This window comes from Sciurus carolinensis, chromosome 4 (assembly GCF_902686445.1).
Source record: "Sciurus carolinensis chromosome 4, mSciCar1.2, whole genome shotgun sequence".
NCBI lineage: Eukaryota > Metazoa > Chordata > Mammalia > Rodentia > Sciuridae > Sciurus > Sciurus carolinensis.
In genome coordinates, this window is record NC_062216.1 from 98,094,435 (window position 1) to 98,118,546 (window position 24,112).

Genomic DNA, 24,112 nt, shown 5'->3' on the forward strand with positions numbered 1-24,112 from the left:
AGCCAGCGAAACATCCCCACCCCTGGCTCCCGGCCCTCCTCGCTCCGCCCTCCCATGCCGCGTAGCCTTCTGGAAGTCGTAGGCACCGCTCTCCGCCGCGACAGAACTACAACTCCCGGCAAGCGTTGTTTCTCTCCTGTCCCTGGAAGCGCATGGCTTGCCGGGAGGGGGCAGGGAGCAGGCGGCCGGGTCCAATGGGTGCGGGCTCCCGAGAAGAGGGCGGAGGAGAAGAGGAAGGAGGTGGACGCTGGGCCCCGTCCCCATTCATTGCCGCGGTCAGTCGGGCGGGGGTCTGGTGTTTTGGGGATTATGGAGGCGCTAATTCCTGTCATCAATAAGCTTCAGGATGTCTTCAACACGGTGGGCGCCGACATCATCCAGCTGCCTCAGATCGTCGTTGTAGGAACGCAGGTGAGAGACGAGGGCGGCGTTCGCTCAGGCCAGAGCCCAGGGCGTGGGCCTGGTCCGGGCTGCGGCAGTGCCTGCTCCTGGGCCAGCCTTTGCGGCCTGTGGGTGGAGGGCCCTGAGAGGTGCCCCGGGGCTCTCCGCGCTTGCCCGCCTCGGGCTGCGTTGCACCAGGCGGAGAGTCCGAGGCCTGGCTGGGCGGCGAGGGGCGGAGCCGGCGCGGCGCTGGGGCCCGCGGGCGGGGTGGGGAAGGACGGTCGGGCGGCGGAACTGGAGTCAGCCAGGACCGGCGCGGCTCGGTCCGCGGGCCGCTGCTTCCAAGGGCACCTGGGGGACGCGCGGTTCTGCGCCCGGCTCGCGGGGGGCCAGACAGCTCCGCCTTGGCTAGTTTCCGGGCGCCCCTTCTTGCTTTGCCCAGGGGCTACGGAGTCATTTTTGGAACCGCGGTGTGGAGCTGAGAAAGGCCGCTGCTCTGTGGATCCTGTGTTTTCCTGCACAGTAACCCCTCCCGCTTTCCCAAACTTCGAAGTAGTCCTAAATAAACAGATGAATAATAAATTTTAAAAATCTCACGTGTACCTGGAGTTCTATGAGTGTTAGAAAGGAATTTAGTTTTTCTGCATAGTCTGTGGTCTTCCGCAGTTTTGTGGTTGTGACTTAAATTTGGCATCAGGTTCTCTGGCTCTTTCATGTTGGTTCTTTCATGAATAACTCATCATTTTTTATATGCAGAAATGTTGAGAAAATAAATGTATTTCTGGAGTGACAGTATAAAAATTTCAATTCCTCTGCATGCTGCTTTTCTTGATGGAAGAGGAATCATAGGACTTTCAATTGGAGTTCAAGAGAAACACATTTTAGAGATTACTTGGTATATAGACTTTAAACGCTCTCATTTCTTTTTTTCTTTTTAGGTCCTGGGGATTGAGCCCAGGGAACCTTTACCACTGAGCTATATCCCTAGCCTTTTTTATTTATTTTAAGACAGGGCCTCCCTATGTTGACTAGGCGTCTTGAATTTGCAATCGTCCTGCCTCAGCCTCCTGAGTCGCTGGGGTTACAGGTGTGCGCCACTGCACAGCTTTTGTCATTTCTTAATAGTATCTCTTGAGAAGGCGAAGGTTTCCCCATCATTCTCCAGGAGGTGTATCGCTACATCTTGCTACAAAATGAAATTGTAATAAATATGATGAGAGGGAACTTAATGTTCAGAATATTAGAGGATATATAAATACTGTAAACCTTGGAAGCCATAGACCTGTATTTTTCTTTTTCTTTCTTTCTTTTTTTTTTTTGGCTTTTAAATAAAGCAATGAAAATTATTTTTGAAACAATTTATCTTGGTTTACAGTAAAGTTAGTATAGATACTGCTCAATCCTCCCTGCATATTCTAATATTCGTAACAATATTTGTAATGATTGGAAACTGAATCATCAAACATAATAATGAACAGTGTTTTTTTGTTTTGTTTTGTTTTGTTTTTAAATCCATACTGATATAATTGAAAAAATTGAGAAGTGACATCCTCCTTACAAATTCTAATTGGTAAATGCAAAAGGTGAACAGTGTTTTTATTGAACATATTTCATTCAGTCTGAACCATGTAATTAGGTGCTCCACAAATACTCTGAATATTGCTTACTGTAATTAGATAATATTTTGGAACACTAGGGCTTTAATTATTAAAGCTGATCTTTTTTTTTTTTTTTGCGGTACTGGGGATTGAACCCAGGGCCTTGTGCTTGCGAGGCAAGCACTCTACCAACTGAGCTATATCCCCAGCCCTGTTTTTGTAAATAGAATTAGAGATGATATAAATTGAATTTTCTTTGGTAGTAATTAAAAAATGTTGCCTAAGTGCATATCAGAAACCGCCCATAAACTTTTAAGATTTCAGTGCTCTTTAAGCATGAAGCAGTAAAAGAATCAGGGCTTTAGTGTATCAGCATAAGTACTTTAAAATAAAGGATTTCTCTTACACAAAATAGAGAGTTTATTTCAGTCAATAAACCTGTTGGTAAAATAGAGAGGAGAGGAAAGAAAAGACCCCATATTTCTGAAAGCCATTAACATGTGCCAACAAAAACCATCCTAGTAGTGATAGCTATACCACTTTTGTATGTTGATGTTTGAAATTTCTCAAGGGAATTTTTTTTTTTTTTACCTGATTTAATGAGGTTTATTTCTGTCCAAGTCTTTGTTAACCAAAATTTAGTCCTTTCTCATTCATAATACAGAAGAAAGAAAGAATAGGAACAGTTTTTTTTTCCCCATGTTTTCCTCAGTGTGTTGGAAAAAAAACCCAAAAAAACCTTTTCTGCTTACTTTGAATCCTGTTAGTACACCACTATCTTGTCTATGCCATTTTTACTCTTTAATGTTTATAACATAAATACAGCACACATCTCACATTCTTATTTAATGGAGTAGTATACAGTGAGTAAGCTCCAGACATATAAGTGTTGTGTACTTAGTTCTGACTAGTAAATTTCCCAGTCGTGGTGATCATGTCTTTGTAAAACAAGTAGAGCCTTTCTTATACATTACCTACATGTTAAATGACTGCAGGTCCCATCTTGTTGAACTTAGAACTGTGATTTTCAAACTTGAGTGTGTATAAGGCTCACTTGGAAAATAAGTTTCCTGGTTTCCATCTCCCAATTTTTATTTTATATGTCTGAAGTAAATGTAGTACCATAGGTTATTCTGATGCAAATTGTTCATAGATCTGAAACCAAACCGTCTACCAGTGTATATTTGAATTTTAAACCACACAATGCTATTAAAAGCAGAAGTAATTCAGGGAAGCTATGTCTGAGGGCACTGCTATTCATTATCATGTTCATTTTGGTGGCATTCTTGGTCGAAAGCATCAATTCTGAGGCAGTCTGCCATTTCCTAAATGTTTTGAACTTGGATTTCTTAAATTCCCTAAATAATACTTATTTGATGGATGGCTAGAGAGTTGGAGGAGTTGAGGAGAGAGAATCATGTTTACAGGTGTAGATCATTCACATTTTATTATTAGCTAAATAAATTGCTTTCCTCTTTCTCTAGCTGAGTTGGTCTGTGTGGAAGGAAGAGAGAATGGGGAGAGAGAAGGTTGATACTTTTAGACCTGGTGTACTTTGCAGGTAGAGAAGGAGATAAGACTTAAAACAACTTTTGTGACTCAACTTGGGAAATTTAATCACTCTTTCTTAAGTTGAGAATTGGAAGGGGGATCCCTCCTGGTATGTAATCCAAACCACCGTCCAGTACAGGCATCACAATGCAGATGACATTAACCAGAGATTGTGGCATAGTATTGCTAGTAATGTACTTTTAACTTTGCCTTTTTTCAGCGATTTGAGCACTGTCTTTGGCAATTAAAGCAATGTAAAAGGAAATGAGATTTGGGTTTTAATGACCATTTTAAACCAATTATAAATCAATTTTTTAATAAATTTAACATTCAGAAAATTGAAATTTATATACATAAAATTCACTATTGTGGAGTATGCAATTCTGTGATTCTTAGTATATTCACAAGGTCATGCACCCATTACTGCTATCTAGTTCCAGAACATTTTCATTACCCCAGAAAGAAGCCACTTACCTTTAGCAGTCACTTCCTTATTTCACCTTCCCCTATCCCCTGGCAACTACTAATCTACTTTCTGTCTCTGTAGATTTGCCTGTTATAGACACTTATATAAATGGAATTGTTTAACATCTGGTCTTTAGTGTCTAACTTCTTTTGGTCAACATAATGTTTTTCTGTATTATAATGATTAGTGCAGGTTGAGCATTCCTAATCCAAAAATGTGAAATCCAAAATGCTCCAGTGTCCAAAATTTTTTGAGTATAAATGTGATGCTACAAATGAAAAATTCCACACCTGACCTCAGGACAGTTGCAGTCAAAATGCAGATGCAATAGAAATACTGTATAATTACCTTTAGGCTATGTGTATAAGGTATATATAAAACAAAAGAATTTCATGTTTAGATTTGGATTCTGTCCCCAAGATATCTTGTTACTTATATGCAAACTTACCCCAAATCTGACAAAATCTCAAATCCGAAACACTTTATTCAGTTGTAAGTAGTTCTGATAAAGGATATTCATTCTCTTTTTATGGCTGCGTAATATTCCATCATGTAGATTTACCACAGTTATTCGTTGATGGATATTGAGTTGTTGCTTCTTTTGGGCTATTATAAATAATGCTGTGAACATCTTTTTTTTTTTTTTTTTTACAAGTTTTTATGTGAATGTATGTTTTCAGTTCCCTTGGGAATTGCTGGGTCATATAGTAGCTTTTGGGTTTTAAGTTTTTGAAGAGTTGCCAAACTGTTTTCCACAGCAGCTGTAGCATTTTACATTCCCTTCAGTAGAATATAGGGATTTCAGTATGCCCTTACAATGTCTTTATTTTTAAGTGCTAAATCATTCTGGAATTCTTTACTGAAAAAAGACATCTTTAAATTCCTACCCCATTTCCTTCTATGGCCAACTCTTTTAATAGTTCGAGGTCCCTTCCCTACCCCCTTCATTGAATACAACTGTCTACATTTCAGTTCCATATGAAATCTTGACTTCTGCCTGATACTGCATACATCTGTTCTGTGTGTGTAGAGGTGGTGCCTTCCTTAGGCGTAGTAATTTAACCCCAATATTGATTATAGTTTTCGTTTCTTGAGGTGGAGTTTTCTTTTGAGTGTGCTTAAAGAACTTTTTTTTTTTTTTTTTGTAATTTCTTTGTATAGATCATAAGCTGCTTCCTTTTAACTTAAAAAAATTGGTGAAATTTACATAACATAAAAATCATTTTATGCTGAGTATGGTGGTGCATGCCTGTAATTCCAGCTATTAGCTACTTGGGAGGCCAAGGCAGGGGATTGAAAGTTTGAGGCCAGCTTGGGCCCTGTCTCAAAAAAACAAAAACCAAAAACCGATCAAACAAAAAAGGTTAGGGTATAGCTCTGTAGTAGAGCACTTAGCTCAGTGGTAGAGCACTTGCCTAGCAGATGCAAGGCCCTGGATTTAAGCCTCAGCACTGACCACCACGACAACTAACAATGAGAAATTTCAGAGAGACAAATCAGTGGCATTTAGTACATTCAAAATGGGAAACCACCACCTCTGTTTAGTTGTAAAACATTTTCATTGCAAAAGAAAACTACCTACTAAGTCGTCATTCCTTAGTTCTTCCTCCAGCCACTGGCAAACACCAAGGATTTACTTACTCTACGTACTGCACAGAAATGGAATCATACAATATGTGATGATTTATATCTGGCTTCTTTCACTTAGCATAACATGGTTGTTTCATGTTGTAGCATATACTGGGACTTCATTCTTTTTAATGGCCTAGTAATAGTCCATTTTTGTAATATTTCTAGTAAAGAATGAGTGTGTGTGTGTGTGTGTGTATAAATATGAACCACACTTTGTTTATTCATTTATTCACTGATGGGCTGTTGTGTTGTATCTACCTGTTAACTACTCTGAATAGTATTACTGTGAACATAAGTGTTTGAGTACCTGTTATCTGTTCTTTTGGTATATACCTAGGAGTAAAATTGCTGAGTCGTATAGTAGTTCTATGTTTGACTTTTTGAGGAACCATAAAACTTTTCCATAGTGACTGTACTGTTTTACAGTTCCCACCAGTAGTATACCAAGGTTCCAGTTTTTTTCTGTATACTCATCTTCATTTGTAATTATCTGTTTGATTATAACCATCCTAATGGATGTGAAGTGTTGTGGTTTTGCTTTGCTTTTTCCCTAGTGACTAATGATGCTAGACATTTTTTCATGTACTTGTTGAGGTTTTATTTTTGTTGTTGCATTTTAAGAATTCTTTATAAATTCTGGATACTTGTTATGGTTTGAATCTGGAATATCCCCCAAAGGCTCATGTGTCGAGGTGAGGGCTTTGTCCCCAGTCTAGCAATGTTCACAGGCAGGGTTTTTAGGAAATGATTGGATCATGAGGGTTCTAACCTTATCAGTGGATTAATCCATCGAGGGCTTCATAATTTGAATGGACTATTGGGAGGTGGTGGAAACTATACAAGGTGGAACCTAGTTGAAGGGCATGGAGACTGTATCTTGTCTCTGGCCCTTCTCTCTGCTTCCTGGCTACTGAGAGATGAACAACTCTCTTCTACCAGGCCCTCTCTGCCATGAAGCTCTGCCTCAACACAGACCCATGGCAATGGAGCCAGCCTACTATGGACTGAAATCTTTGAAACTGAGCCAAAATAAATTTTCCTTTAAGTTGTTTTCTCAGGTATTTTGTCACTGCAACAAAAACACACTTAACCAGAACCTTAATAATATATGTTGCAGATAATTTCTCCCTTCCTGTAGATTGTCTTTTCACTCTCTTGATAGTGTCCTTCAGTGCATAAAAGTTTTTAATTTTGATGAAGTCCAATTTACCTATTTTTTCTTTTGTTGCTTGTGCTTTTAGTGTCATATGTAAGATATTGTCAAATCCAAGGTCATGAAGATTTACTATTTTATGTTTTCTTCTAAGGGTTTTATAGTTTTAGTTTGTACATTTAGGGTTTTGATCCATTTTCAGAAAATTTTTGCTGGTTTGAGGCAGGGGTCCAATTTCATCTTTTACAAATGCCTATCCAGTTAAACCAGCACTATTTGTTAAAGAGACTATTCTTTCCCAGTGAATAGGGTTGGCACTATTGTTGAAAATCATTTGACCGTGGTGTATGGATTTATTTCTGGATTCTTAGTTCTTTTGCATCCTTATGCCAAAACACACTGCTTTACTATAACTTTGTAGTCTTTATTGAAATTAGGATGTAGGCGTCTACCAATTTTGTTCTTCCTTTTCAAGATTGTTTTGGTTATTTGGAGCTCCTTTCCATTCCATAAACAAAACTGTTGGAAATTTTGATAGAGATTATGTTGAGTCTGCTGATTGTTTTGGGGGAGTACTGCCATTGTAGTAATATCAAGTCAGATACAAAATTTTTGGTTGTTGGGTTTTCCTTTTAGTACTTTAAATCATCCTACTGCCTCTGGTTCCCATGGATTCTGATGAGAAATCTGTTGTATCTATTGTTAATCTTATTAAGGATCCTCTGTACATGATGAGTTGCTTTCTGCTTCTCTCTCTTGCTGCTTTCAATGTTTGTCTTTGTCTTTCAATAGTTTAATTGTAATTTGTCTCTGTGAATCTCTTTGTGTTTATTCTACTTGGAGTTCACTGAACTTCTTGGGAGTGTAGATTCATGTTACTTATGCTTTTCTGCTTTTATGGAAAAAGTTTTTTTTTTTTTTTTTTTTTTTTTGTGGTTCTGGGAATTGAAACCATGCTCTACCACTGAGCTATACCCCCAACTCCATAAAGTGGGAAATTTTTATGGATATTACTTTTGCTACTCCAGTTCATGGCCTTATCAGATATCTGAATCTCTTGCTCTTCTGTGATCCAAAGAAAACTGGGCCTGTGTTTCATAACTAAAAAAAGTTCTTTCCTAAAGACTGTTATATTTTGTCTTTAGGTAGAAAGTATGAAAAATAAAGTAAAAACATTTTAGGTTAGCTATCTTAAATACTGTAAGATTATAATTCTAAGAATACTGTAAAGTAAAAATTAAGGAAACCTCTAAATTTATAATTATTTCAAATATATTAAGTATATCTTTTTAATAATTATTTATTATTATTTTTTAATGTGGTTCTGAGGATCAAACCCAGTGCCCACATGTGCTAGGCAGGTGCTCTATCATTGAGCCCTGTTAAGTATATCTTTATCAGCTGTATTAATATCAGCAATATCAGCTGTCTTACACAATTACAAATAAAAATTTAAAAGTTAAAAATTAAATTATCTTTGGTAAATGTGGCATATATGAACATTTGTAATTCCTCACACCCCCCCCCCCAACCAATGCTAGTTATCAGGGTTTTCTTTTTAGAGATGAAAATATAAAAATATCGTTTTCAGTAAAAGGGCACATCTTAAAATAGAATTCAAAACACTATAGATCCCATTAGAGTTCATTTGGAGGAAAATGGAGGGTGATGCTCAAACCAGGCACACACATTGTTTTTTTTTTCTTTCCTTGATACTCGGGATTGAATCTAGGACCTTACATATGTTAGGAAGTGCTCTATTACTGAGCTACATTCCCAACTCTTTATTTTGAGAGAGTCTTGCTAAGTTCCCCAGCCTGGCCTTGAACTGGTGATCCTCCTGCCTTAGACTCCCAAGTAGTTGAGATTACAGGTGTATATCACCATGCCCAGCCAGGCACACAGATTTTAGCTCCTTAGTGCTATACAGGATATTGAATCAACTTTGGGTATATGTGGAGATGAGAAAAGCTGATCTCAGAGTGCCAGTAAAGTCCTTTTTACAGAGCAAGCCAGCTGTGACTTTTTCTACTTTGGAACTCATGTAGCTGCTATTCACCTTCCTGGGAAAAGGTATCTGGACCCTGGATGATTAAATCACTAGAAGAAAAAAGCATTTATCTAAAAATTGTTAAATAAGCAAATGCTGTCTAACATACTGAGTATAGATAAAGAGATTTTTAAAATCTTAGAGCTAATAGACATGTTTTGTTGGTCTGTGTGTGTTGACATAATATTAAAAAGAAACAAATTTTTGCCTAGGTTTTAAAATTGGTGGATTTAGTTGAAAGACACAGATTTCTGGGTTTTCCTTAAAAAAAAATCAGAAAAGATCAAAACATTGGACCCACATTTCCAGTGGATCTGAATAATGCCTACCTTAAATAGGTCACCTGGTATCTATTTGGGCATAACTCCCATTGCTACCTCTTGCCGTCCCTTGATGCCATTTATCATCATATATGTGGTGTTCTTTACTTTCTTACAGTGTGAAGAGGGCAATGAAATATTTTGTTTCTACATCTGTATTAAAAGTGGGAAAATTGAAGGCTGCCCTAGGTTACAATTCAACCCTGTTGGCTAGTTACCTAAGTATATTTGTGCAAGTTGTATGATTTTTTTCTAAAAATCAGTTAGTTAATAAAAAAAAGAATCAATAGCAACTAATTCATGGAGGAGTTTGCCTGTGCCTGAATGACATAATCACTTGAAATGGTGATAGTTATATAGTATGTGCAATAAGCATTAGCCATTACTACTGATTAAGATGGCTGTACATTTTAAGAAAAAAGAGCTTTTGGGGGGGCAGATGTTAGAAATATTCATTACTTATATATTTGGGGGATGGGTAGGATTGCCGGGGATCAAACCCAGGGCATTGTGCAAACCTAGGCCAGTGCTCTGTCATTGAGCTATACCTTCAGTTCTTATTTATCTTTATCTATGTATATATATATATTTTTTGGTACTAAGGATTGAACAAGGGACATTAACCACTGAGCTACATCCCTACTCCTTTTTTATTTTTGAGACAGGGTCTCAATAAAATGCCCAGACCGGCCTCAAACTTGTGATCCTCCTGTCTCAGCCTCTCAAGTCAGTGGGATTACACCCAGCTTGCCCTCATATATTTAGTGTGGAAACAAGATGTTAGGAAAATACAGTCTGGTGGCATTTTTAAAAAAATTTGTTTATTGAGGTATGATTGACATGCTCATGACATTTTGATTGCAGGCTGGGTTGATTTACTTATTCACTGTGACTGAGTTTGTAATCTCTGAATTAGTTTGCTAAGGCTGCCATAACAAAATACCATAGACTGGGTGACTTAAACAACAAATTTATGTTCTCAGTTTTGGAAGCTGGAAGTGTGAGATCATGGTGTTTGTAGATTTGCTTTCTTCTGAGCCCTCTCTCCTTGGCTTGAGAAAGCTGCCTTCTCATTTAATCCTCATACGGTCTTTTCTTCTGTGTATGCAAATTTCCTCTTATAAGGATACTAGCCAGAATGTATTAGGGCCTACTATACCTTATTTTAACTTCGCCACCTTTTCGAAGACGCTGTCTCCAAATACAGTTACATTCTGAGGTACTGGGGGATAGGATTTCAAACTATGAATTTTAAGGGGACACAATTCAGTTGATAACAACTAATATGATGTCTAATATATATATTATATATATATAATATATATATAGTGTATTTAAATGTGTGTATAAATGTAAAACTAAAAATCAGTAGCCATAAAGGAGAAGATGTAAGTAGGCAATCAGTAATAAAATGAGGTTAATTTAGAATTCAAGAGAGAACTTGAAATGTTTTCCCTGTGAAATATATCTCATTTAAGAAGGAAGAACAAAATGGCAGGATGGGAATGGTTGAGAAGTAGTAGTCACTGAAATTGCTGAAAACCTTATTAAAATAACTTGAGGAATTCTAAAAGATCAAAACATATATTATGGAATGTATTAGAGATAAGAGGCATGAAAATGAGAGTTAAGAGAACCAAAATCCTTATCACAGATAGTTGGGGGGAATGCTTGGAACAGATGACAAAAGAAACAATAATAAAGTAAGTCATAGGCAAAAGTTCCTCACAGTTGAAGTTAGACAGCTGCAGATTACTGCAATTACTGGACATAAATATCAAAATGAGATCATTATTAAATATCTAAAATGAAAACAAAAGGCATACTATAGACTTCTAAATAGAAACAGGGTGGTGGTGGTGGTGGTGAGGGGTACAGGTGCTTAGGGGTAAAGGGAAAAATAATCAGGCTACTAGTCTACAACAGTAAATATTAGATACACAGAGAAGTATATAGCTTTCCTAGGTACACTGTAATTTAAAAATTCTGTATCCATCCATATTATAACCATCGTTTTTTCTTTTTGGATGGTGCTGTGGTTTGAAAGTGCTTTGTCCCCAAAGGAATCAAATGCTGTATGCTTGGTCCTCAGTGTGGTGATATTAAGAGACAGTGGAGTGAGGGGCTGGGGCAGTAGCTCAGTGGCAGAGCACTTGCCTAGCATGTGTGAGGCACTGGGTTTGATTCTTAGCACCACATAAAAATAAACAAATAAAGGCATGCTGTCCATCTGCAATTTAAAAAAAATTAAAATAAAGAGGCAGTGGAACCTTTAAGAGGTGGAACTTAATGGGAGGTAGTTAGGTTATTGGGGGTTCTGCCATTAATCCCTCAAAAGGGATTAATACTGGTCTTATGGAATGAGATCTCACAAGAGTGGGTTGTAATAAAGAAAGACCTCTTCACACACTTGCTCCCCTTGCTGTTTTCCTTCCCACTTCTCTGACATATTGTGATACATCCAAGGAGGTCCTCACTTCCTCACTACAGGCTGAACAGACGGGGCTACCCAATCTTGGACTTAAAGACTTCTAAACCATGAGCTAAATAAACTTTTTTCTTTAAAAGTACCCAGCTTCAGCTATTTTGTTATAGCAACAGAAAACAGATTAATACAAATGGTGATGTGTTTTTTGTTTTATTTTAAAAAATCTGGGCTAGGGTTATGGCTTAGTGGTAAAGTGCATGTCTGGCGTGCACAAGCCCCTGTGTTCAATCTCCAGCACCATGGGAAAAAAAAACTGATTATCCATTCTATAGAATAGGACTTACATATAATCAAAATTAATAATCTGAGAGAGCACAGGGTCTAGTGCTAACTCCAGGAAATCTATTGGAATCTCAGGAATAAAGATAACATATTAAAAGTTTTGTTTTGAATTAGTTAATTAATTAAGTTTTGCTTTTGGTGCTAGAGATTGAACCCAGGGTTTTATGCATGCTACATATGCACTGTACTGCTGTCCTAGCCCTTAATCTATTGATTCTTGGTGTATTAGCTCATATTTCTTCATTTTCCAGCTGTCAGTTGACATGAATAGTCAAGACTTATTTTAACAGCAGCCTAACCAATTAAGTGGGTTTTAGGAACTATATTTTCCAAGAAGTGACTCAGTCTAATTCTGAAATGACAAAAGCAGTTCATATCATTTTGTTAACATTTGAATTCCACTGGTGTCAAAGATGAAGTGACATTTTTCTAGTCTAAGAATTGAGTCTTCAGGTACTCTCTCAGTTTACTAGGTATCATAAGAATGTAGGGTTCATAATTTCTCCAATTTAATAAGTTTTTTTGATTTCTTAAAGCATCAAATGAATCAACGATGCTACTCAAGTCCACACAGAGCCAGTCATAGTGCTCTTCCTATTCCTTTTAGCATGAGGCTTATTTCCATTTCAGGAATTTGTACATTTTCATGATGAGGCAGGTCATGGCATGTAAGTTTTGGGTTCAGGGTCCACTACCAATCAGTAGATTTCATTTCTGGAGGAACCTTAATCCCACCTCTTACATTTTATTGCCTTAGAATGGATACCAGCATATTTATGTCAAATTTGGGATGAGTGTGATCCGTTGTGCCTGAATCCAGTGCCCCTCATTGGCTGCCCCTACTAACTGTCCCTCCAACTGAGGTCTACAGTACAGGTCTCCTGAGGTTGGCAGAGTCCTTTGCCACAGCAGTGCCCCAAACCCATGTGCACACAACCTCTGTAACCATTCTTTTTGAGTGAAGCCTAACAACTAAACAACGAGAGAAGAGAAAAAAGGTTTTTCTTGGCTCTTCATTTCCTAAGATTATTGTGAAATAAGATTGAAATATTACCTGAATTGCTTATAATCCTTTGTTGTGTGTGAACTTTCTGCCAGAGCCCGACACTTAAGAAAGTACAGATCACTTTTGCAGAAGGCAGGGTGTACACAGGCGTTGATATATAACCTATGTCCAAGTTGTGTGGCTCCATCAAGTGTTTGCTTTGGGTATAGGAGAAAAGAGAACTTTTAATCTCTCTTCAACGTGAGATTCTGTACTATATTTGAGGCATTATAAAATTACTTTAAAATACTGAAAATGTCAACAGAGTGTAATGTATACAGTAACATTATGAATATCATTAAGTGTACCTTCCAAATTAAAAAAAAATTAATGGCTAGTTAAATTTATTTCCTTTTCAGAGAAAGGGAGAGAGCCACATTCTTGAATTTGGTGTTTTACCATGCCCATGCACTTTATTATACATGTAATACATATATAGATAACCTCAACAATACATATTATTTTCTTAGATGACTTTAAACTTAAAGTAATTGGTGTCAAATAGTATATGTCCTTCTGCAATGTTTTTTACACAGTCATGTGAATTTAGACACCCAGGCACACACTCCTTGTTTATTCACTTATATCACTCTACAATAGGCAATTATAGGAATATATTATAACTTATCCTTTTGTTGAGGAACATTTTTCTTGTTCCCCATGGCACTGAGGACATTCCTATACATATCTCTTTGTACATATTTGAGAATTTCTTTAAGGTATCAAAAAACGGGATTGCTAGACTATAGGTTATACTTACTTTTATTTTTACTAGATATTGCTATTTGCTTCTTAGGATGATATAACTATTTATATTCCTACCAACAGAGTGAAGTATGTATGTTTATATAGTACTTGGTATTGTCATAATTTTTTTTATAATATCTCATTGTGGTTTTTGTTGTATCCTGCTGATTATTGGTGAGTTTGAGCATCTTATTTCTTGACCTTTTGTGGTTCTGAGTTTTTGTTCCTATTTCTGCATATTATTTTCTATTAGGTTATTCATGTTTTATTGATTTGCAGGTGTTATACATTTTGGTTCTGAATTATTTTTCTTTTTTTGTGTGCTAAAGATTTAACCTAAGGCCCCACGTATGCTAAATACATGCTTTACAATAGTTACTAATTCTTTATAAGTTATATGACTCACAGATGTTTTCCCCAATTCTTTTCTACGAGGGCAAGAAGTTTTAATTTTATGATCAACCTTTTCTTCCCTGGCTTGTACATTTTGGGCATTAAGAAATCATTTTATTTATTTTTCTTTTTTCTTTTTTCAGTGCTAGGGATTGCCTTATGTGTGTGAGGAAGCACTCTACCACTGAACTTCACCCGAGGCCCTTTTTTGATTTATTTATTTTGAGATAGGGGTTTCACTGTGTTGCCCAGGCTGGCCTCAAACTGCTGGATTCAAGTGATTATCCTGTCTTAGCCTCCTGAGTAGCTGGGACTATGACCACTATACCTGGCTTTATTTTATTTTTTAATGGCTTTATTGAGATAGAATTTATATATCATGAAGACAAAAGGCATCACAGTGATAAGACATTTCAAAAAATTGATTTGCATCAAAATATTTTTAAGTTAGGTAGAATTCAATAAAGTATTAGAAATAAAAAAATATTTTAGAAATGAAGACAAATTAGTTGGGTACAGTGGTGCATGCTTGTAATCCCAGCCACTTGGGAGGCTGAGGCAGAAGGATTGCAAGTTTGAGGCCAGTGTCAGCAATTTATTAAGTCCCTAAATAGCTTAGTGAGACCCTGTCTCAAAAAAAAAAAAAAAAAAAAAGGCAAAAAAAGAACAACAACAACAAATAAAGACAAATTAGAAATTAGAAGGAACAAATAAACGTAACAGATAATATCTTAAATCTGGTTGTGGTAGTGCATGCCTTCAATCCCAGCTACTCAGGATGTTGAGGCAGGAGGATTACAAGTTTGAGGCTAGCCTCAGCAATTTAGTGAGACCTTGTCTCAAAGTAAAAAGACCTGGGAGTAGTTCAGTGGTAAAATGCCAGTGGGTTCAAACCCTTGTACTAAAAAAATCAACAAAAACAACAATAAAACAACCCCCCCCCCAAAAAAAAAAAAAAAAAACAAAAAATCAAGGAACTTAGAACAGATAACTAAAAATTACAATTTAAGACAATTTTAATGAATTATAAACACATTTGGAACTGTATTTTGACAGAACATACCTGAGAACAGTGACACGAAAGGACCAATTCTGAGACAGTCTAGAAAAACTATTTGGACTTTAAAGGAATAATAAAAAATCTTAAGACTTGTGGGCAGAAGTCACATAGGCCTTTGTAAGGGAAGGAAAATTAGATTCTTTTTCACAGGTTTCAATAGCAACACATGGAAAACGGTGATGGAAATCTATATTTAAAATAATAAAAAACATGTATGAGTGAAAGATTCAAAGATTTTATATACATCAAACTGATTTTCAAGTACAAAAGTCACATTTTAATATGCTAGAACTTGAAGTCTATTGTTTCTAGTATACAGACCTTCCTTAGAAATCTAGTAGAGAACAAGCTTCAGAAAATCAAAATGACTAGAGCCACATTAACTAAGGACTGGTGGAGGTTAGGATGGTGGTTCACATTATACATAAATTAAACCACACCAAATGAGTGTTTAAAAGGAGAGGAAGTGTGGTCTATAAAGTGGGTGTGGGAGGAGAATGGTCTTATGTAAAACACTTAAAAATTATTTTCAGCAGTGGTGACATAGTATCTACATTTCAAGAATCTGTGTAATGTGAAATAAAAAGCAAAGAAATTGTGTTGTTCTAATTATTATAAACTGTCATTGAGAACCACAGTTCTTGATATGGAAGGAAGAAAGATTGAGATGACTGACTGGGGGGTGTATATTTGTGTATTGGGTGTATTGGGGGTGCCAAGTGTTAGTAGCTGCAATAGAGAAAAAAGCTAAACATTCAACTCAGGGAGTTTTTTTTTTTTTAAAGAAAATAGATAAACACTCCTTTTCCTGGGGCAGGGAGGGAAACAAGAAGAAGTTAACCTGGTATAAAAAAATTAAAAGCAAAATCAATACAAGATGATTTGAACAATAAAATCAGTCAATTTATTTCAGTTGAAAAGTCTGGCTAGAAAAAAGGCCATAAAGATAAAATATTAGGAATAAGAAAATAAATTCTAAGATTCATATTAGCAGTTATTTGAAAATCAAAGAGAATTAGATGATTTTTTTAATTGAAAGGTTATATCAAACACTAAAGAATAGGAAATTTGTTTAAATTACTTAGAGTACAGAGATGAAATGATGGAAAGATCCCTTTTTACTTAATAAGAGGGAATAAACCCAAATACCAAAATGTTTGCAGGGGTGGGGAATACTGGGGGTCAAACTAGGCCTCGATCATGCTAGGGACCCACTCTACCACTGAGAAGTACCAAAAAGTTCAGTTTCACAAATGTGTCATATAATTGGACTTTCTAAATCAACTGAGCATTCCTATTCTCCATCATAGGGGACCTTTTTTGGGCAGTATGAATGGCCTCCTATCTCCTCTGGCTTATGAGTGCAATTGGAAATGAGGACCCCTGATAGGGATTTGGAGGCAGACGACAGAAGTCTTGGGTATTTATTCCCTTGCCTCATAACTTCCAGCATGTAGGAGGGCTGACTTTGTGTCTTGTCTGAAAGTTCTAGTCCTTCCTTTGGGACTTATGGGTGATAAGAATGTCTTTTTTACTAGCTGGGGTTATTGTACTATCCCTTATTCCCCTAAACTTCATCCACAGCTTTGTAAATAATCCCTTTGTAAATAAGCCGTCTTTAACCTAATTTTTGTGTGTCACATTGATTTCTATAGATCCTTCCTGATTCAACAGATGAAATTAGGATTTTTGCTTTTGTAGAAAATATTAAAAAGATATACTAGTTTAGACTAAGGAAAAAACAGTACAGGAAAAAAATACTGTATAGAAAAACAATATATTGAAAAGTTAAGAAAATGGTAATTTTAGAAATATTTAAAATGTGTATTAGGTACCATACACATTTAAAAGATTGTCTAATAGAGGTTTATATGTTACTATTTACTGTAGGTTAGATATTAGTATTGTTAGCTGTGTTAAATTTTCTGAGTATGATCATTATGTAGTTATAGAAAAGAATGACCTTGTTCCTAGGAGACACATGCTACATTATTGGTTTTTTTTTTTTTTTTTGGGTGCTGGGGATCGAACCCAGGGCCTTGTGCTTACAAGGCAAGCACTCTACCAACTGAGCTATCTCCCCAGCCCCTCTACATTATTTAGAGGTGAACTGTCTACTATCTGTTACTAACTGAAATGGGACAACAAAAGAAAAAAATGTTTATGTGTGTATGTGTAAGGAGAGATATCAAACAAAAAGCAAATGTGTCAAATTGTTAATAAATGGTGACTCTGTGTTAAGGTTTGTGATTTCTTGCAACTTTTTGGTAGCATTAAAAATTTCAAAATAGCTGAGCACAATGGCACATGCCTGTAATCCCAGCATCTTGGGAGACCGAGGCAGGAGGATTTCGAGTTCAAGGCTATCCTCAGCAACTTAGCAAGGCCCTAAGCAACTCAGCGAGACTCTGTCTCAAAATAAAATATAATAAGGGCTGGGGAATGTGGCTCAGTGTTTAAGTGCCTCTGGGTTCAATTCCCAGTCCTCCCGCAACCCCCCAATTTTTTTTCAAAATAAAAAGTTGGAATATTCAAGTTGGAATATTCAAAACAAAAAATGAAATACATTATAGATAAAGAGCTTTATTATAAACTCATAAGAAACAAACACTAGCATTTGCATAAGCAGATCACAAAAGGAGAAATACAGAAAGCCCTTAAACAAATGATTCCTCAATGATAATGGAATGCAAATTTAAAAGAGCTGTTAGTGTCCATCTATCAAAGTAGCAAAGATTTGAAAAGTGACAATGTCCAGTGTGGCTGGGGATGCAACAAACAACAAATTTGTAACAAACTGTTGGCAGTACAGTTTTGTACTATCTTGTGGTATGCAGTTTGGCAGTATCTATGAATGCTTAAAATCTGTATCCTCTTTAATTACAGCAGTTTAATTTAAATGAACTAAATCTAATGAGGTACTAAATGAGTAAGGTTTTGTGAACAAACATGTTCACTGCAGCATTTTTCATAATAACGTGAACCACTTAAACATCCATTTATTGGAATTTGGTTTTACACGCAGTAGAATACTGTGTAAAATACTATTTAACCATTAAACTGAAGTTGTGAATACATTGATATGGGACAATATCCCTTATTATTACCTGAGAAATAAAAGCAAGTTAGGGAAAGATATATTCAGCACTCTCCCAATTTAAAGTGAAAATAACTACATATTATGGCATGATTTTATATATACCAGTTTTATGTAGGTTTTAAAACCTGGTTGAGGGAGAATCAAAAGAGTAGGAAAATTATGAGAAAAGGGACTTTTTTTTTTGAGTAAGCTTTTATTTTCTGTTTTGGATTTTTTATAAAAAAAGACAGATGTCCTAATAGAAAATATAATTAAATTTGATTTTAAAAGTCTCCACCTAAGATAACTTCTGTGTATGCTGCTGTTGGTCATCTTTTAACCAAAAAAAAAAAAATCCATTAAGAAACTCACATTTCTCTTGTATATTCTGTTTTCAGAGCAGTGGAAAGAGCTCAGTGCTAGAAAGCCTAGTGGGGAGGGACCTGCTTCCCAGAGGTACTGGTATTGTCACTCGGAGACCACTCATTCTGCAACTGGTCCATGTTTCACCAGAAGATAAACGAAAAACAACAGGAGAAGAAAATGGTAAATTTCAAATTGGGGATAAGAATTATTTCATAGCATTATTTATTTTTTTTGGTCTGTTCTTAAAAAGATATGCATTGATTAGAAAATTAGCAATTAGTGGCCATTGAAAAATCAGAAGTCCTATGAAGAGAAGCAATATGCATTATTCTTAATGTAAAAAAAGTAATTTTTGTTTTTGAAGGGCCATGAGCAAAGTGTTGGGAATAGTTCCTCTGGAGGAATTCAGCTTAGTAAACTGTTAATGCTTTTCAAGTTTGATCCAGTGAGGCACTCAGTAAATAGTTATCAGTTATTTTAAAGAAAAAGCTTTTAAATGTTTTTTGGAGTATTTAAAGTTTTTTCCCCCTCCTAGTTTTTAACCACTAATTTTTTTTTTTTTAACTTCAATTTAGAATCTTAGTCATTTAGATTTTAGCTGAAGGAATTCATTCATTCATTCTTTCTTTCTTCTTTTGTAGTACTGGGGATTGAACCCAGGGACATCGTAGCCCTTTTTATTTTGTTCTGAGACACAGTCTTGCTAAATAGCTTGGGTGGACCTTGAACTCACAATCTTCCTGCCTTAGTCTCCTGAGTTGCTGGGATTACAGATGTGTGTCATTGTACCCAGCACAGATTTCACTTTAAATAAAATTAAAATGACTAGTTTTTAGCTTAGCATTGTTATCTCACCTTCACTTTTTTTTTTTTTTTGTCTTACTATGTGCCTGGTATTTTTGATTCTTTTGCCCTTCAACCTAAGAGGAATATTATTTATAGAAAGAGTTGTAATATTTAAATTGTTATTAGTTTTTACTATTTTTATGTTAAGATTTTCCTACATAACACATACAATTTGATTTTTAAAGATTCTCTTCTCCCCTGTGTTTAGGCTTAGTCTTCAGCTAAACTGAATTAGGCTATTTCTTTAATGGATTACATGACTAGTAAGCAGGGAATATAAAATAAGAAAAAAGTGCACTGTTTTATATAACAGTATTAAAAAAATTAAACTGAACATATTTTAAGAAATGCTTTTTTGTCTAGTAAATTTTAAGTTGCTTATTAAATGCGTATCCTATATTAGTCATATTAGTGAAATTGAAATGTTTGATTTGAGTAATGTATTTAAGGACTGGGAATTTAGCTCAGTGGTAGAGCACTTGCCTACCACTTTGATCCCTAGTATTGTGTCTGCTATGTAAGAGTACTAACCCCATGTAACCTAGAAAGCAAAAAAGAGAAAATAATAGATTCAATATTCCTGTTTATTTCAGACTTTCTGTTTTATAAGTCTGTAAAATAGCTAATTATTAAGTAACTTTTGCAGTAGAGTACCATGTCTGTAGCTGGGTGCAGTGGCACACACCTATAATCCCAGTGACTCAGGAGGCTGAGGCAGGAGGATCACGAGTTCAAACCCAGCCTCAGCAACTTAGCGAGGTCCTGAGCAACTCAGCGAGACCCTGTCTCCAATAAAACATTAAAAAGGACTGGGGATGTGGCTCAGTAGTTAAGTGCCCCTGGGTTCAATCCCTGGTACAAAAAAAAAGGAGTACTGTATCTGTTTCTTCCTGCAGATATCTATTTTCAATGCAGTTTCATTCTACTTATATTCTGATGTAAGATGAGATGATATTATTGACAAAATGAATGGTATTTTAATTTCTGTATTTGATTTTTTTTCTTCATTTATTATAGGAGCTATTGGTGGTAATTGCTTTAAGTGGGGAAAACCTGTCATGAGCATCTACTATGACTCTAGAGTGTTAATCACTGAAGCAAGTTATGGAGGTTAACAAGTAATATTTTTGTATAGACTGCTAGAAAGAGAGACATAAAGAAATCTTTTAATTTATATTAGGTATCTTCTTGTGTGTTATTAATCACTTTGCATCTCTGTAATATTTCTGTATTATTGAAATTCTGAACCGTGAATTTAGTCCTTCTGGGCTAACCTATTGTTTCAGCCTCAAATATGCAGAATAACAATTTAGAATTCACTTCCACTGATTTCATTAAATAAATTTACCAGACAACTTTAGCTAAGACTTTAAGAAAACTATATGGCATTATGTCTCATTTTATTAATTTTTAAATTTCTTTTAGTCACTTTGAAAGGGCAAAGGATATCCTGTCTCTCAGAAATCACTTGCAGATGTGGGAAGTGTTTCCTTAGATTAAAGCTTTGCTTGTTAGGAAAGGTTGTATATTTCAGCTATAGATGTGTCAGTTCCCTCAGTATCTCTTTGCTTATCTGTCTAGTATGTTTTGTTGATGTCTCTTCTTGGTGGTGGGTCAGTAAAATCTCTGTCTTTACCTGTGTACACATTTTCCCAAGCTTAATGTTTTTTTTTTTTTTTTTTTCTCTAAACACCCAGTGTGTGCGCGCGCGCGCGCACACACACACACACACACACACACACACACACACACACACACACACAGAGTCAGGCCAGATGTGATGATGCACTCCCATAATCCCAGCACCTTGGGAGGCAGAGGCAGGAGGATCACAAGCTCAAGGCCAGCCTGAGCAACTTAGTGAAACCCTGTCTTAAAACATAAAGAAAAAAGGGCTGGTAGCTCAGTGTTAAAGTGCCCTTGTGTTAAATCTAATATTAGGGGTAGAAAACGACGAGTTACCTAGAGCACAAAATAGATATCATAAATTTGAGTACTAAATTTCCTATTTTATTTTATAATAGTTCTTTAGTTTCTCATCAGAGCTACTTTCTCCTCTGGATAAGCAATTTTAGTTTATCATAAATCATTCTAAACCAGAGAAAATTGGAAACCATGAAGCAGATTGACAAACAGTTTAATTAAAAGAGTATGAACTTGCTAAACGCAGAGGCACATACCTGTAATCCCATTTACGTGGGAGGCTGAGGCAGGAGGATCACAAATTTGAGGCTAGTCTTTGCAGCTTAGCAGGATCCTTTCTCAAAATCAACAGGGCTAGAGCTTAATGTTAGTGCACTTGCCTAGCATGTGTAAGACCCTGGCCTGGGTTCAATCCCCAGTAAACCCTCCTCCCAAAAAAGGATAAACTACCTGGTATGGAAATCATAAGCTGACAGAAGTTCTTCAAAAAATTATTCACTGGCTATTTTGTATAGGAATTTTTATAAAGCCTTTTTATAAGGGCTTTGTTATTTCACAAAAGCCTAAGAGCAGTGCATTCTAAAATGACAAAGAGAAGTCTGGCATGGTGACAGTAATCCCAGCGATTTGGGAGGCCCAAGCAGTAGGATCCGAAGTTTGAGGTCATCATTAGCAATTTAGTGAGACGCTGTTTCAAAATAAAAAATAAAAAGGACTGGGGATGTAGCTCAGTGGTAAAGTGCCCCTGGGTTCAATGAAATTAAACCATGTTTTAGAGTAGGGTGGTTTAATTTGAACTTTATATACTTCACAATTATTCTTCATACATTTGTAAAAAATTAATCAAATTTTTATCAATTTTCCTTTTAGACAAAATGCAAAAGTGGCATGCTGATTAAAGGCCAGAATTCTGCTGTATATTATACCACTGAATAGTGTGTCACTGGAAACTTGAAAAATTATGAATTGTAGGGACAGAGAAGATTTTGTTTTTTTAAATACACATATAAAGTAGGATAATACTAATATTTAGGATAATACTAAAAATTTTGAGTATAATTTGAATATTTATCCCATTTACATTACCCATATAGGCAATAAAGAATGAAAGAAAAAGGTAGGATTAATCTTTCTGTATAGGATGCTGTGGTTAGAAGTAGTAGATTCCTTTGGTGGATTGAATTCATGAAGATAAAGAATTTACTTTCTGTTAAATTTTATTTTATTATGTAGATATATTCTGTTAAATTTAAATTTGTTTCAAAGAAAATACCCTTATAAAGTTCAGTTTTTACTTAAATAGGGTAAATACTTGCATATATTAAGGTTTCAAAATATTGGCCTAATATATTTTGTAGATTTCTTTTTTTATCAATTTATCTTTTCTCACAGTAGGCTATCAAATAGTATGTCGAAGGCAAGTTATTGAATACTAGATTAATTTTAATCTATTTAGAATTAGAAACAATGGTGATGTAATGGAAAATTTGTTTTCTAAAAATGTTAAAAATAAACTCTGGCAGACAATATGATTTGTTATTACTTAAAAATATATATACATTCTCTAATTCAAGTGGTACATTTTGAATAATTGAATGCTATGTGCATTTGAAATGTGATCATATTTTTACAAATTTGATTTTTTAAAAAGGTTTAAAATTTTAGGGGTAAGCACTAAACTTCTCATTCTGTGCTGTTTTTCTTTAACTACAGACCCTGCTACATGGAAAAACTCAAGACACCTTTCTAAAGGTTTCCTCTATCCATTTGTTTTTGGCCCTTTTTCTATTATGCCTGCATGTGTGCTTATGTACTCTTACAGGCTGTGTGCATTTTTTTCCCCATTTTTATTTGCCTTCCTACATTGACTGCAGGTTTTATCTTGTTATCTTTCTGGCATTGCATCAAAATGCAAGCTTTTTTGGTGGTGAATGTAATTTATTTTATTTTTGTTTCAAAAAACATGCTTGTGAAACTAGGCCTCTTTTATATTATAAGGTAAATTAAAAACACCCCTTTGGTATGTAGTACCAGCCTTTGTGAGTTCTGTTCACCTAGATTACTCCAGTCCTCCAATGAGACTTCTTGGAAGAAGGTACTAAGCTTCAAGTAGGTGAGCATTTTACTTGCAAAAAGGATCCAGTTTTATTTACCTTTATTCCACCAAAGAAATGATCCACCTTTTCCTTGATAAACATTTATATGGATATCTTATAGTCATTTTATTTTGATTTCAGGTAGCTAATGCATTATTCAGTATATTTAATTATTACTGTAAACTTCTGTAAATTTAGCAAAAACAAAATAACTCTGCTTGGGAGAGATCAATTTAGATAATCTTTCTACAATTAAACATTTCTAGTTTCTGGGAAAAAAAACAATTTTTTTTTTCTCCAAGTTTTAGACTACTTCACACTGTGTATACAGTGAATCTATTTTCCTTATTTCAGCCAGTAAAAGAGGAACAGACCTATGATTGGAAACTAATGGAGAGTGTCAACTCCATACAGTGCATATACCAGGTTTTTTGTTTTTGTTTTTTCCCCACTCCATTTCATTTCTTTCCTACCTTCAATTCCATGGAAGAATGTAGCTTTGGCCTTGGGGGAGTTTTCTTAACACATTTTACAACACAGTCAGCTCCATACTACTAAAAGAGCTCTTAAAGAAGCACCAAACTGACTTTATAGGTATCCAACTGGAAACCAAATTAAACAACAACAAAGCACTGA

The 24,112-nt window shown here is 35.7% G+C and overlaps 1 protein-coding gene and 1 non-coding gene across 10 annotated transcripts in view; one reads left to right on the forward strand and one right to left on the reverse strand.

Moving 5' to 3' along the window:
* Window positions 1-204: 204 nt before the first annotated feature.
* The window catches only part of Dnm1l (dynamin 1 like), a 51,740-nt gene continuing 27,832 nt past the window's right edge, over window positions 205-24,112 (forward strand). For 4 of the 9 annotated variants that reach the window (XM_047550543.1, XM_047550544.1, XM_047550547.1 and 1 more), the window contains exons 1-3: window positions 205-411; window positions 18,644-18,791; window positions 23,094-23,132. In XM_047550543.1, coding sequence (XP_047406499.1) covers window positions 310-411; window positions 18,644-18,791; window positions 23,094-23,132 — 289 coding nt within the window. In that variant the 5' untranslated portion in view covers window positions 205-309. The remainder of the gene's footprint in view (window positions 412-18,643; window positions 18,792-23,093; window positions 23,133-24,112) is intronic. The other 5 variants (XM_047550545.1, XM_047550549.1, XM_047550546.1 and 2 more) reach the window with 3 other exon arrangements.
* Window positions 2,114-2,187, reverse strand: Trnaa-cgc (transfer RNA alanine (anticodon CGC)). Its single transcript has one exon. It is a non-coding gene; the product is annotated as a tRNA-Ala (tRNA).